We start from the raw sequence: 16,204 nt of genomic DNA on the forward strand, positions 1-16,204 counted from the left end.
AGAAACCTGAGCCACAACAAGTTGACAGAGATTGATCCTTCTGCCTTCACAAAGCTGCCAAACCTACGGGAGGTGTAAGTATTTCTCTCAAATGAGCTTTAATCTCGGCTTCCCTCTGTCTTCACTTCCATTCTGGCTGGGATGTCAGCAGGAAAATGTATACAGTTTCCAGTGACATGCTTCCATTGTACCATTAGCTTGCATCAGCAGATTAAATCTGAGCTATTGTTTTCTTTCATATGGCACCTTTGTGATTTTTTAAATTAAGCAGTCAATTAGTAGAACACAACCTCTCAATTAAATCACAGCATATGTATTGGAAATCATTGTCATTTGTCTGCTGCTCTGTCTCTTTTTTGTTTTCTCTGCAGCACTTCCTAATTGGTCTTCAAGCCAGAGTAGTTCAGATAGCTATACCTGGCTATGTGGATACACTTTCTTCCAGCAAGTGGGAGTTGACTCAGCTGTGACATCTGATGCTAACTTTTCCGGAGTCTCTTAGGAAACAAAGATGTAGTGTACCATGCTACAGAATAATTGTTCTCCTCCCACCTTCTGTTTGTCAGCCCCAGAGACATGGTAGAGATATTGGGTTCAGCAGTGTTGGCAGATACTGCATTAGCACCAGTAGCCAGAATTAAAGAGAGATCTTAATTTGTTGATTTGTTTTTTTAATTTTCATCTTGAAACATATCTCAGTACATTTCAGTTAATGAACATCTGTGTTTACGTAGAGGGCTGTACTGTGAAAAGCAGTTTCTTCTGTTCTTTCATAGTAATGTCTGGCTATATTATCTATATTTATTTACTATATTATTTTAATATAACAGTTCAGTAAACCCTTCAGCATTTTTATAATCTGTATTGTATGTGTGTTTGGGGTGGAAGTAATTGATTGGGAAATGGTTTCTACCATAACTCAGTGACACAAGACTTTGCAAATCTGTGACCTCCTTTTTACCTACTGCAGAATCTCAGCAATATAAGTTGCAATATCTGTTGAAGTTTAGCTTGCTATTTATTTGTTATAAATAAATAATTCCACATTCTTTCAGTGTCTAGCATATTATTTAAACCAAAAAGGATGCATAAAAACAGGTCTCTTCTCTCTCCAGGATATCTGTTAAGGAATCTTCAGAAATCTTTTGGAATTGATTCCTCTTCCTCTGACTGAGTCATCTCCTGCCAAGCTGTTACCTTAGATCTCTGTTTGGAGGTAACAGTGGGAATTCCTCCACAGGCTTAGACATAGAGGAATCTTCAAGGCTTTGCAGGCCAGATGTAGAATTTCTGTGCCCCTGATAAGTGAAAATTGATCCCTGGACTATCCAAAGTTGCCAACGCATGCCATATTGGCCCAGTATGAGTTTTCAGTGCTACTACAACTGCATGCTAAGTAAAGAGAGCATCTGCAGGTTCTTATGGAATAAAGTGCTGGATTGCACATGGCACAACTGTGCTGTGGAAATTGGCATTCCCATGTGAAGGTCTGACTTCTAAGCAAGTCATCTTAACCGGTAAGATCCCTTAAAAGATACCCTGCAGAGAGAAGATACCTATTTTTATGTATCCTAGTTGGTTTAAATGACATGCTGGCCACTCTGAGAGAATGTGGCCTTATTTATTTATAATAAATAGATAAATAGTCAGCTAAACTTCAATAGATATTACAACTTATATTGTTGAGGTTCTGCAGTAGGTGAGAAGGAGGTCCCAAATTCTTGAGAAGTCTTGGTATCATTTAGCTATGGTAGAAAGATCTTAACCTTTAAGATCACTTACCCTGTATTGTAACAGCCACTATGAGGAGGGTGGGAAGTGGAAGGCTTCACAATCTGGTGATGCCATGATAAATTATGATGATAAATTACCCTGAACTTTACAGGAGGAGGAGGAGGAATTGTACCTGGAGATAGTTTGCCACATCCTCCTCCTGTTGTTCAGTACATGTCCTAAGGAACCTTTCTTCCTGTTTTCTGTTTGAGCACGGTGTTCTGTTTCATAGATCAGCAAAAAGTTGCTTGTATTTCAGCATAAAAATATATATTTGATTTTTTTGCTAACATTTTTGTAAGAAATGAGTGGTAAATTGAGTAAAAGTTCCTTTCTCAAACTTCTCCCTTTTTACAAAAAAATAAAATTAAAAAATAAAATCTTAAGTGCCTTTCAGTGAATCCTCAAGAGAACTGGGCTATTTTTGAGCAGGATCCATTTCAGCATGACATTAGCCTGGCAACTGGGCTGTAAATATTTTATACAGAGTGGCATTCCCATCTCCCCTTCTTACTACACAGAGTAGCATGATCAAAGGGTAGAAAGTAGAGCTTTCAACCAGAGTCGTTACAGAGAGTGGTCACTTTTGCTTGCTTTTCCTGAAAGAAGCTCCAGAACAGGTGCCAAAGCAGCTTGTCCAACACATGCAAACAGCAAACTTCTGTCAAAATAAAATAACAGCCAAGAGTAACTGTTCAGTTCTGATTTTGTCTTGACCGTCACTGCTTTCATGGTTGATATGGGAAATTGTCAAATGCTGACAACTTAATGTGGTGGCTCTTTCCCAAAGCCCTATGTCCACTATGATCTCTTGTTATTGGTGGAAGCCAAAGTTTTTTCTGCTTCCAAGATTTGGTGAAATCTTCTCAAATTAAGTTATATCTCAGTCAAAATTCCCGTACGTGTTCTGGTGGTCACTTGAAGCTCCTCCTCAAAGAGGGTCTCCAATTCAGTTTGACTGCTCGCAATCCTCCAGCATTTCCCATGAAAAAACAGGGCAGACTCTGTGGATGGAGAAACTTCATGTGGTCATTGTTTAATGCTTGCACTTGTAAGAGATTCCAGATAAAGGCAATGATGTCTTCAAAATATTCTTCTGGCAATTATGGAAAAATGAGTTTAGAGATGAAGGTACCTCATATGCTTCCTAAGATCTTCTGACATATGGTAATTCTCAGGGCATTTCCTTGTCTGGAATATTTTGTCCAAATAAGTCGTAGGCACAAGTGCATGCTGATCTCTTGAGCTTATGGCAGTATATTTTAGAATAGTGAGTTTCAGGATCACTGAAATGTATGTTGCATGTCTGATACTGAAGTGTTTTACATGTATCTTTTAATGAGCATCATTCAAGGAATTCTTATCTTAGTTTCCAGAAGATAGTTTAAAAATCAGGAATCTTATACGAGTTTCTTGCAGGAATTCCTTGCAAGAGCTTGATGCTGTTAATTAGTTGCCATAGATAGCAATTATACTAGTTAAGTATAAATTATAAGCTATTGATTATATAGTCTTTCACCTTTTAAAAATATAAATAAGGTTTAGAATTTTTCTGTAATTTTAAAGATTTCAAGGCAAAATAGATCTGAATTTTATTTACATAATTTCATAATTTTCTGTCTTCTCCTGATTATCATGGATATCATAAACTATGGATATCACAAACTGTGGATCTGACTATCATGCGCTATAAATCTAAATAGATACATTTAAAACTGGGCTTTTCTTAAAAAAAAAAAAGACAGGCTGTCCATTTGTATAGTTCCTTGTAAGAAATTGAAACACCGTCATACACTGATGCAGAATTAACACTCTGCTCTGATTTTGTTTTACTGCTCTAATTGGTGATATGAGGGTGAAGGCGAGGCAGCAATATGGCCAGGAAATTAGGCAGTTTTCAAGCCACCAGACAAGCAACTGTTATTATGGTAATTAATTGACTAATTCAACATACAAAACAAGGGCTCTTTAAATCAAGAAGGGAGCATGCCATATCACCCAGATCAGCTTTCACTTAGTGTCAGAATACAAACATTATACTACTGAGAAGGGAGCTCCTATATCTGATTGCATGGCAGTGGAATAAAAAGCAGTAACATTCCCTGACTACCATTTTTTTAGAAATTAGGAAAGACTTGCATTAGAAATATCCACATTTGCTGGCCATTTAATGCGTAAAATAGTTTACTTTGGTTTGAATGTAAGGCCTTTATTTTCTTGTTGGCAATTAAACATCTATTATCTTCCCTCTGCTAGCCAATAACATGGATGTTTGACACTCCATTTCAGCCTTTGTGTTTCAGTTTTTTTTGAAAGCAGTAAAGATCAGTGTGCAGCTGGCCAGCTACTAATTGGAAGCCCTGAGTCCCTTGACCTGTGTGCGTATATACCTCTGTTGTATCAGTCTGCAGTTCTGTATGTGGAGGACTGTGCATACTTTTCATGCACACAAATTAATAATAAGTTGCTAACTGAAAAATACTTGCTCAGAGCTGAGTTCTGTGGACTGTGTAGAGTTTGCAAAATAGGCATTATTCTCTCACTCTTTCATTATAGCATGCAATATAGCTGTGTTCTTCTCCACCAGAAAATCTCCCTTCTTCCTGCTGGGCTTCTGAGATGTCACTCTCTTGGTCAAACTCCCTTGGCGGGAAAGGGGTTTATGGGCATGGTTTGAATTGTTTTTTTGCACCTTCTGAGTAGACCTAGATTCTTCTGGCTGTTCCATCCTCTCACTCTCCCCCCACCCCAAGCATAAAACAAACAAACTTGTTCTGCCAGGAAAGGAACTCTGGGGTGCTATTGCTTTTGCCTGCCTCCTGTAGGCAGCCATTTTGCTCAGGGCTGGGGAAGGGCAGCAGCAAGCCATGTGGGATGGGTGGCAGGATGTTCCTGCTAAAAGCAGCAAAAATGGGTAAGGAGGAAAAGTAGGTGGGGTGAGGTAATTGACTCTTCCTGCTTGCTAATCAGCAACAGGTCAGGGGCAGGAAAAGAAGAGCAAATTTTTGGTAGGAAGTAGACGGTCTGAAATAAACAGGGGATGCAGTGCAATACTTTCATATTTATCCTTCTGCCTCTTTGAGTGTAGGCTGTAGCATGGAGGAAAGCATATGCTTTGCACGCCAAAGGACCCAGCTTTGTTTTCCAATGATGGCTCCCACCCACAAACCCTGATGAGATGCTGCCACTAGAAGACAGTATTAGGCTAGGGAGACCAATGTCTTGAGTTGGTATAAGGCAGCATTCTATGACACAGGGGTATTTAGCTTTGTGCTTGACCACCAGAGAACAGGTTCTTGTTTACCCAAAAGCAAGTCTGTCTATATTCAGTAGGAAAATTTGTGCTTGGATTTGCAGTCTCAGAATGTTCACTTGGGCAGACTTGTGCCCATTGTTTAAATCCTGCCTGATTTCACTGGACATGTGTTTCATTTGCTCCTGTTTAAAGCCAGTGGGGTTTTTAAAGTGGGTGGGGTGTGAAGGGAATCCAAACACTGTGGAGCATTTTAAATGTGAAAGCTCCAATTCTCAGGATGCTGAAGTCAAAGCCTGATCAAATTGCACCTTTATAAGGTTTGCTTAGAGAAAGACAGTAGGCACAGCTGAGCTGGTTCAGTAGCTTTTGCTGTCTGAAGCGGAGGTACCAGTTTCCGTTGTTAGCTGTCTTCCCTCTCCCCATCCCTGTGGTGCTACCTGAAGCAAGTTGCCTCAGACTACATAATGGCAGCAGAGCTGTCTCTGCACCTCGCCAAGTGACTATGATGCTGTCTATTTGCAGCTGCTGGTACCATAATTATTGTAGCTACAAGTCATGCCAGTTGTTCTTGGCCATGCGTACAGCCTGTCCAGCCATTAAACCCAGCAGTGATGTGCCAGCACTCTCCCAAAAAGGTGGGGTATGGTTTTGTGTATGAGACTGGATCGGGAGCTGAAGGCGATACCCTTTGGAGCTGAATGTGTCTCGTGATCTGTAGTTTGGCCACCCTTGACAGGGAACTGGCGTATGCTGCTATTCCATAAATATGCTTTAGCAATAACTAAAGTAGGCATGGAATGTGCAGCTGGGTTTCTGTTATAAGTGTTCTTGGCAGAGGCTTAGCTGGAAAGTTGCAAAGATACAGGAAGTGCTAATCAGATCTATTTCTTCAAATCATCAGACCTCCTGGTAACTCAGGTTGTTGATGATGGCCAATAATGAGTTTTATCCTTACAAAAAAAACTACCTGAAACCTGCAAAATTGTGCCTCCTTTGCTTTTTAAAAGTTTCTTGTATTTAAATATGTGTGTTTGTTTCTTCTAGGAGACTTAATAACAATGAACTGACGGCTATTCCATCCCTGGGAGCAGCTTCTGTTCACATAACCTCCCTGTACCTGTAAGTCTCAATTTCAGCATGTATATTTGTGTCTGTATGTGTGCACATGAGTGCGTTCATGTGAGCATTTGGGCATAGAGGTATAGTCATACATACCGTTCAATATATATGTATGCAAGTAAGTGGTCAAGAGCATACACAGGATATGTGTCCATCATGATCCCTGTGATTCATGGATCCTTTCCTTCAATGTCTCTTGGATATTGGTGCCAGCACTGACCCTTTCCATATGGAGACAACTGTTCAGTGGTAAATTTAAGAATATTCATTATTCAGAGCCAAAACAGACATTACTTTAGATAGCTAGCAGTTCTGTCTTTTCCCTACCTCAGACTGGGACCCTAGCATGGAGAGTAGGATGGACTTAATCCTTCCCACACCCAATATTGGTCGTGCACCTGCCATTTCTGTTGAAAAATAGTGATCCAAAAAGCACATGGATTAAACCCCCGTATGTGCATCAGAATGAAAAAAGAGAGATGACTGTAAGCAATGCCTAGCAAGTAAGCTCTGTTTTGGCCCCTGGGTAAAGTGTATGCATTTTAAGCAGCGTGAACTAAGTTGGATGCACAAACTGCCAAGAGAAGAATCGACCAAATAACAAAGAATTGGCTCAAGAGGATTGAAGGTGATCTATCAGAATGAAATGAGAAGGAAACTATTATTTGTTGTCTTCTTATTTTATTGATTTGTTATGTATGTGTTCTGCCATTCTTCCAGGGAATCCAGTGTGATGTATTTGACTCTTCTATCTTATACTAGGTGACACCATTGGAGCATCTAACTCCGTATGGTCAATACCCACTGGTGGTAAATCCCCAGAGTTTCTGTCATAGGTCTTTCCTAGAAATGTCGTCAATCAAAACTGAGATAGTTTTCGTGCTAGGTATATGTTATGCCCCTGAACTATGGGCCTTCCCTGGTTCAAGTCCAGCATACTCTAGCCATCAGATTAAGATTGCTTGTTAGTGAGCAGCTCTTCAGATAAGGATAAAGTCACTAATGATTTAACTTGGAACAAGCCTGCATGTCAGGAGACCTTATGATGGTGTCTCGTAACAAATGGTTGAACAGTGTAAAAATAAAGGGGTTGCTAGGCATTGAGAGCTGTCAGGAAGACTTTCCATCTACAAAATACTGCCCTTGTTTTCCCATACTACATATGGTTGATTGTGGCACACATTAAGGCTCATCACAGTCTGTTAGGAAGAGAATCATGAACGTTCATGAAATCTGAATGGCATATGATTTCATGAGAAATGACCCTGCATCAAAATCCTGGGTAGTGGAGTCTGGCGAGGGAAACAGGCCTTTCATTCATCCGTTGGCAGGGAGGGAAGAAAAGTGGGAAATTATTAGGCACAAAGTCTGCTCTTAACAAGGCTAAACAGCATGTTGTGATGGCAGTAAACTGGTTCTTTCTGTGGAAGAAAGTGAGTGCTGTCTTCAATGGCCTCTTTGGAGAAAGGAAAAAGCAGTTGATAGTATTTCAGATGGAGGTACTCAAGTAGCAAAGAACTGAACCCAGTGAAATTTGTCATGGATGGTGCAGCATGATGCATGTCTGATGTGTTTGCTTAAAAGACGTGTACCTGGCTTTGTTTGATTAACCTTTTCCTGCAAGAACCACAGTAATGCTGAGGATCTCCATTTCACCAAGAATTGCCTGTTCAGCTGTGGAAGTCATTCCTTAAGAAGAGTAAGGACAGATACAAAATGGCTGGGCAAATATGAGAGCACATGAGATTTTGGAATAGAATTCTACACTACTTTCAGGCAGACCTGCTTTGACCTGTGAGCTGCCCCGAGGCTTTGGCAAGGGGCGGCATAGAAATGTTTTAGATATAGATAGATAGATAGATAGATAGATAGATAGATAGATAGGGCCACATGGAGTGAATCCTTCTAGGGCAACAAGAACTTCCACAAGTTTAAAAGAAGGGTGGAACATCCAGGTTTTTATGTATATTACTGTGAGGACTTTTTCATGGAGGTTAGAAGAGCAACTTTTTTCAAAGTTTGGGCATGTCCTCTTGTTGAAGCTTGGGCAAATAACCTCCTTCCCAGCTCAGACATGTATTCTGTTAGGCAGTTGGGTACTGAAACTTCCTCCTACTTAGTTCCTACATTCTCAGGCTACAAGTCAGAGGAATGACTCAAAGCTGTAGGCTGAGGCTGAGGCTGAAAAGACGCACCTTCCTCCCTCAGCCTGGAATCAGATGGGAATCGGGCCCTGAGTTTCTTACAGTTGGGCTCCTAGATGGCATGTTCCAAGTCTGAATCAGAGTCTGACTTTGAACCCACAAGTTCCACAGTGGCACTGGGGCTAGGACCAATATGCTGGTGCAGGAAATCAGAATACTTTTATAGAAAGGCAGCTGTGGAAGAAATACCACTAATGGTTTTTGCTTAAAATATTTGCAATGCAGACTAGTGATGTTTGTAAAAATGAGAAGGCTTAATACTTTTGTCAAGAAGAGCAGGTTGAGTGGTCTCCATAGAAAACATGTCTTCTTTGCTGAAGAAAGGTCACAGATTGGTCCTCAAGAATGGACATTTCCATAGATTAATTGGTACCACCAGTTTTTTTCCCCATGTTCCCTGCCTTTGTTGTGCTCACTCCATTCTTACTGATTACTTTGCTTTAATTTGGGCTATCGGAGGCCCACGGTGTATTCATCAAGTGCATGAGCATTCCAGAAGATCCGAATACTCTCATATTTGGATGACTGGCTCTTGTTCAGTCCCTCAGATGAGTCATACCGGATCTTGTGGCGATCCTGAACGCTGAGAAAGTAATACTAGAACTAAAGCTGTACTACACAGTCTGTATATCCAAGGAGACCTAACGCTGGTTCATGGGTTAAGTTGATATGCACACTGTGTAGCCACCATGGTATGGGAAAGGAGACTTGGTTTGCTTGTGCTAGCCTCTTTTGTGATTGGGTGAATAGCTGTTACCCATGTACTAAGTGATGCAGTCTATCGAGTATTGTTGCTATAGTGCCTCCATTTCATCTGCTATCAGTTGCTTTGTGATGCTACAACACTTTTATTGGGTTTACTTGCTACTTTATTGCTTTATGCATTTGTTCACAGTGCTAAAATTTGAAATAGGTACATGTAAATGAAAACAATGCTTAACCAGACAATTGCTTGGCTGTCAGCACCAGGGCCTTAATTCCTACCCTCCCAGTATTTGATGCTATTCACTTTAGTCCTGGTAGGCATGTTCAGCAATGGGGTGCCATATATTATGGTTTCCTACAGGGTGTGATGTGCACTCTTGAGTGCTTTTGAAGTAATCTTGGTATATTTGTTTTAATACCTGCCACCATTTACACAGAGTACATAGGAAAGCAGGACAAATTGGCTACATTCCTGCTTTTCCATTAAGGCTGTACTAAAATGTGGAAAGTTGAGGAGTTCTCTCATTCAGGTCAAAATAGGCAGCTGTGGTCATGTCTCATTCTCCTACCCCCTGCTTTCTTTTTAAAAATCATATTTAAAAAAATAACAATCTTAAGTCAAAGCAAGATACTTAGAGATCTGTCAATTGGAGCATTTTTATGCCACTGTCATGGAGCCAGTTCTTTTACCCTGTCTCGATCGTGCTTAAGTTGAAACAGAGTTAAAGTACTCATCTAGCTTGCATTCACATACACTTTTTATCACCCGGACTTAAGAGACTGGCACCTATACATTGCTGGTACTCTGATTCTAGGGAAGGCATTGGGTATGATAAGTTAATATCACTCATAAAGGGCCTATTATTCCAGCAGAGTGGGCAGGCAACATGAGTAGGACTGTTACATCCTGCTTTTTATCCCCAGTTTTTGTGGGGTTACCAAAGTGGATCATGAAACTACTTTTTCTCTAGAGTGATGCAACTAGTTGCATTCACACAAAATTGCAATGACTTAACTAGCTGCATGCACACAAAATGCCAAGCAACCCCATGTAGTTTCATGGTTTGCAGTTTTTTTTTAAACCACAGGCTGTCTAACAGACAATCCAATCAAGTGGCTTCTACTTTATCATGGTTTTCATCTTCCAGTCCTCATCTGCTCAGTCCTCCCATGGTTGCCATGTATCCCATCGGCCACTGTGCCTGAAATTCAGTCCCAAGCTGCATCACTCCCTGCCTGTGTTCCCTCCCTCTTCCTCATTGGTGCACCCATAGAGGCGGGATGGCCGGAGCAGCTCCTGAAGTTGCCACTCTTTCCAGTGGTTCCTGCAGCAGTTGCATACCAGGTCTGTGGAAACCATGATAAACCATGGTGGTACAGAGAAGGCATAGAACAAACCACTGTTTTGTATTGTGGTTTCTAGAAGCCGAAGATTCCATGGTGGTAAAATACCATGACTGGATTCAGACTCACAACAGAGCAGCAATGGTAGAAAATTGCCTTGGCTTGCTATATTGCCTGAACCCAGCCACTTTCTTCTCTGTTGTTTAGATCTGTTGAGATCCAGTGTGGTGTAGTGGTTAAGAGCATGGGACTGGGACTCTTAAGTTGAAACAGTCCCAGATCTGGGTTCTAGTCCCTGCTCAGCCATGGAGCCAACTGGGTGACTTTGGACCAGTCACAGACTCTCAGCCCAACCTACCTCACAGGGTTGTTGTTGTGGGGATAAGATGGAGGAGGAGAATGATGTAAGCTGCCTTGAGCCCTTTGTAGGAAAAAGGCAGGAGATAAAATCGATAAATAAATAAATAAATCTGTTTTCTGAGTGTTCACTGGGACTGTTGGCTCAGTCCATTTTTAATCAACCTTTCTGATATTTATTTGCTTGCTCTCTTTGTAAGTATTTGGGGATATTTTCCAGGTGTGACTATAAAATATATAGAAGAAGCTGGGCTGCAAACTCAAGTTTAATCATTCTTTCCTCTATCCCTACATATACTTTCTGTGGCCTAAATAGGAGCAAAGAAATGTATTGGTCTATATATCTCTTTGGGTGGGTGGAAGAGTAGGAGAGGTACCCCTGATTTTGATCTTGTAACACTTTATAGAGATGCCTTCTATTTTCAAATTGTTGCTGAAATTCAGGAGTTGTAGCTGCAGACGAAATATGCCACATGTGACAGAGCAGCAGTGCCACAATGGATTGCTAATTGAAGTGAAGCTTAAAGGGTAGCATATCATGCCATAACTTATGGTAGCATATCAGACAGCAGTATCTAACATCCAGCCTAGACAGAAACTAAAAAAAGGTCCCAGAGGAGAGGCATGAAGATAAGGTACAGGGGCTACATGACATATGACCGCTCTTGTGCGGCTCACCAGCTCAGTGAAGGTGCAAAATAATTTAGCACCCCCCCACCCCCGGCAGCACCTCTCCTGAATGCTGTTTTCTGAGTCCAACCATTAGGTATGAGGTCAAATCCACCCAAAGAATATTTTGCTGACAATAGTACCAGCAAAAGAATTAGACTGGCTTCTGAAAAGATAAGTTGATCCTTCCCAATTTAAAAATAGGAATGTATGCTGAACTTATGAAGCAGTATAATCCAATGAGAAAGCAGTTTAAGAAATGGGAAGATGTTATCCCCTGCATTCAAACATCTTCTAGTTTTACCAGTCTTTCCTCATTTGTTTTCTGGCTATTTGGGTACTACCTTTGATATCATGGAGCCAATAGGAAATTTCTTGTTCCAGTACCAACCTAGGAAATATGCAAACTGTTGAGATTCATTCCCCCCTTTTTGCGCTACTTCATGGCTTTTTTAAAAAACTGTGCTATTTATTCTTATGCTTTATTTACTTGCAAAATTAGTTGTATTTTTTTCATGTTGTAATTAGAAGAGTTCATGACATCTGTTAGATCAGATAGTTTATTTGTAAAAGATGCAAATTTTCAAACTTCAGTAATTTTTGGTTAGTCATAGGTTTTCAGAGAAGTTTAAAAAAAATTGGCTATTTGTTTTGGCTGTTTGGACATTTTTTTCCCTTTGGGGAGGAAAATGGAGACATCTGTGTGTTTTGTTCATTGAATCACTGTTACTTTTTGTATTTTGGAGGGCTACAGGTATGATGTAACAGATTATTTTTTAAGAAATTCCTTTGCCTAATTTTCAGTTCTCATATTCTTTGAGCTAATTGATGCATAGAGTGACACCATCGTTCGTGTGTGTGTGTGTGCGTGCGTGTGTGTTTGCAACTGTAAACACTGTGAAATAAATACCTGCTTTGTAGCATGTGGGGTCAGGTGTTAGGTAACCTTGGCCAATTGTGACTTCTTGGCATTCATCCACATCTTGCTTTCATATTCACCTTTTTTTTCCTTTGCAATTGCTGCCAAGTTGGCTTTGAGTCTCAGTGCTTTTGTAGAATGGAGAAATCAGCTATAAACAATAACTACTGCCACTTTTTATTACTGCATTTGCCAAATGCAAATATGTTTGTGATCCAGCTCACTTAGCTGCTTACTGATAAAAAAAACTACATTTCTGAGCCCTTTCTTGATCATGACCCTGGTAAAAATAAGGACTAAGGATAACAAGTAGAATTGAGGATGCTTGGGTGTTAGGGTTGGTTTTTTTTAATGAAAAGACTGGGAAATGGTATTGAGTGATTCATAAGGAATGCAGTATTGCTGGTACAAGCTATTTAGTGCCAGAAAAAGAGGAACAGTGTATAAGTCTTTCTTGTGAAGCACTGGTCACTTTTGCAGGCTCATTCCTGTACAGATGAATTCACATTAAATAGTAACTAAATAGAGAAATCCAACAGGAAAGCAAACCTTAAACAATTTATCACTGGTATTTCAAAGTACATACACATAGAGCTTTCTTGTATCCTGAGGTTTTTAAAATAACATTTGAAGGCTTTCTACAGAAGTAGTAGTAATGTGGGAAAAGATATAAGGCAGTTTGAGAAAGAATTAGAAAGGTGATTGGGCTTCATCCAGCAATCAAGAAAATGGGGTTCTGCTCTTATGATGGAGCAACCCCTTTCCTTTCCTACCCCTGCAGCCTTCAGATCTGTTCTGGAGTGCTGACCAATGTTCTGAAGCAGATTTGGGGGACTCCATTCTGGCAACACTATCTGTTCTGCTAGCGGGTGGGTCCCCTTGAATACAACCCAACAGAAGGCAAATCTTAGAAGAATCTAGTGAGTTTAGCCTGGAGAAAAGGAAGAGTAATCTGCCAACAATCACCTTTTATTGAAAGAGGTCTTGGCAGGAGAGCAGAGGAAGTATATGGATGATTTTACATTGCATCCTTAATGGTCTAGATTTAAGGTTCCAAGTGTAACATAGATGCTTAGGTATATTGCTTCAAGGAACACAATTCTGTGTATTTAAGCAAGTAAAGCACAAGGGGCCAACCTGGACAGAGCTAACACTGACTGTGAAAGTTAAGTTTCATTATGGATGTGCTGCAGCTGAAATTAAGCACATTTGTCCCATTTGAGTTAATTGGGGAGTGCTCATGTGTGCTTACTCCCTCATTTTAAAATCAGTGGGATGGAAAAATATGCTTACCTATAACTTCGGCCATATAGTTTCTGGTGTTCAGTTTGGATGTTCTACCTCTACCTCTAACAGTGTGAATGTGGCTAACATATTTTCAAAACTCTTGGCATTCAATAATAAGAGGTACTAATGAAGTACACTCATTAGGATGCTATAACTGGCTGTGGCTGCATTTTTAGTATATGCTCATTTGACAAAACTGGATTTAAGCTCATGTAATTCTTTAAACGAACCTGGTCTAAAACCATCCCTTAAAAATGGGATGCTAGAAGGTAGACCTCCAGATGATTCAGACTGTAACTCCTAGAAGCTCCTCCCAGCATGACCATAGATCAGGGATGCTGGGGATCCAAGTCTAAAACATCTGGAGATCTGCTTTCTGCCCTACAACAATCTCAGTTTCAAATAAATAACACATATGCTTCATCAAACAATCATGCATAGTTAGTGCCATCTTGTCACCAGTTTTATTCTGGAATATATTTTCTGGTGTACTTTCCCTCCACTTCTTGAAAACTATTCTTACGCTATTATACTTTCCCCCTCTCTTCCAAATGACCATGGAAAGTAAGTGGACCTGCAGACATTATTAGCTATTTTGCTTGTGTCTGTTTGGATATTGGATGCCTTCTGAAGCATCGTCTAGTAATTTGTTCATGGGTGATATCTATGGTGGTAGATAACTGCGGCAATAAAAAGTGTATGAAGCAATATTGTGAAGAAACAGATCTCATAGTTGATATCCCAGGGTGAAATGACATTTAGATCTGCTCTGTTACCATGTGATAAACTCTGTTTGCTGTCCAAATAAGAATTTCATATCTGGATGCAGCACAAAACCAGTCTGTCCCTTTGGTGCTCAAAAGAGCCACCAGAAAAGTAACATGAAGGGATCAACACCAGGACCTTCAACTAGACATACTGTTGACTAGTGGGTTGAGGGTGGGGTGTTTTTTCATTCTTGTTTTGGCTCAGTCTCTGCAATGTTTTTATATTCCGTGCACCATATCCTACCTTTCCAAAGTTGGAATGTCATCCTAAAAGACAGACAGCTTTTCAAGAGAATTAATGTACATTCCATTGTTTAACTTGGACACTGGCAGTTCTGTAATCTGAGAACCAGCAAGAACCATCCAGTTGTGGCCAAGAGAAAATCTAATTTGCAACCATACCAGCGGTGGTCTGCTGTAGCAACAACCCAGTCCCAAACTAGAAATAGATATGTAAGGGCCTTTTAACTTGTTCATGTGTATTCTGAATACACATTGTACCTGATGAAGGAATCTGTGTGACTGCAAAAGCATCTAGTGTCATTTAAAGTATTGTTTGGTCCTATAAAAGATTTGTTGCCTGTTCTAGAAACCTAATTACTTGCTGTATGCATAAATAATAGAAGAAGAGTGCTACACTAGGATGGAAGAGACTCAAGTTCAATCCATACTCAGCTGTGGGCTAGTGAGGAGTAATCATGTGCTTTGGCCAGTTATGTGCTTTCACAGGGTTGCTGTGAGGATAAAATGTGGGTGAGTTTATTAAGCATGGCTGGTAAATACAAGTTAGTCACTGAAGCCTTTTGGATCTGTGGAGTCATGTGTATACTGTGCTCCTCTGGAAAAGCAAGATTGTGGCTACTGGCTCATTACTACATGTTCGGCAGATATCATGAAAAGGGCATCTATTCATGTACAGCTGCATGTATGTAGGGTTAACACCCCAATTATGGAACTTGTGCTTTAGAGAGGTGTGCCTGGTGCTGAAACTTTATGTGTTTTATCAAGTACTGGCACTTAGGAGTTTTCAATTGTTTTACTGCTGTAATAATTATTTTTAATTGTGTGTAAACTATCTTAAGATTTTATAATGATTTGATGGTATATAAAGAATATAAACAAACAAACCCAACTCAGGCTAGGATCTTGGTCATATAGACAACCCTGCACACATGCAGTGGTTTGGACTTAGTGCCCCTTTTCTGATCTTTCTTTCTTTCTTTCTTTCTTTCTTTCTTTCTTTCTTTCTTTCTTTCTTTCTTTCTTATTTATTTATTTATTTATTTATTTATTTATTTATTTATTTATTTATTTATTTATTTAGAAAGCTTCTATGCCGCCCCATTCGCTGAAGCCTTGGGGCGGCTCACAACAATAAATAAATAATAACAATATAAAAACAATATAATTGGAGATGTCCTGGCCAGAGAAGAAAAATAAATAAATAAATATTAGCAATTAAAATGGCATTTGAATAAAAAGGTCTTTGCCTGGAGCCGAAAAACAAATAACGACGGCGCCAGGCGGACCTCTCTGGGGAGCGCATTCCATAGATTGGGCGCCACCGCAGAGAAAGCCCTCCTCCGAGTACTTACCCTCCTAGTATCCTTCACGGAGGGTTCCCGGAGAAGGACCTCTCCCGCTGATCTCAAGGGGTGGGCGGGCACATATGGACATAAGCTCTCCTTTAGGTAACCAGGACCCAAGCCATCAAGGGCTTTATAGGTCATAACCAACACTTGAATTGGGCCTGGACTTCAATGGGAAGCCAGTGAAGCTGAAAGAGAACTGGAGTCATGTGAAC

The 16,204-nt window shown here is 40.2% G+C and overlaps 1 protein-coding gene across 1 annotated transcript in view; it reads left to right on the forward strand.

Annotated features, from left to right (window-relative positions):
- LRIG1 (leucine rich repeats and immunoglobulin like domains 1) overlaps window positions 1–16,204 on the forward strand; it is a 151,239-nt gene that overhangs the window by 55,696 nt on the left and 79,339 nt on the right. The window contains exons 2-3 of the mRNA XM_044451854.1: window positions 3–74; window positions 6,074–6,148. Coding sequence (XP_044307789.1) covers window positions 3–74; window positions 6,074–6,148 — 147 coding nt within the window. The remainder of the gene's footprint in view (window positions 1–2; window positions 75–6,073; window positions 6,149–16,204) is intronic.

Source organism: Varanus komodoensis, unplaced genomic scaffold (genome assembly GCF_004798865.1).
Source record: "Varanus komodoensis strain SLA01 unplaced genomic scaffold, ASM479886v1 scaffold6_4, whole genome shotgun sequence".
NCBI lineage: Eukaryota > Metazoa > Chordata > Lepidosauria > Squamata > Varanidae > Varanus > Varanus komodoensis.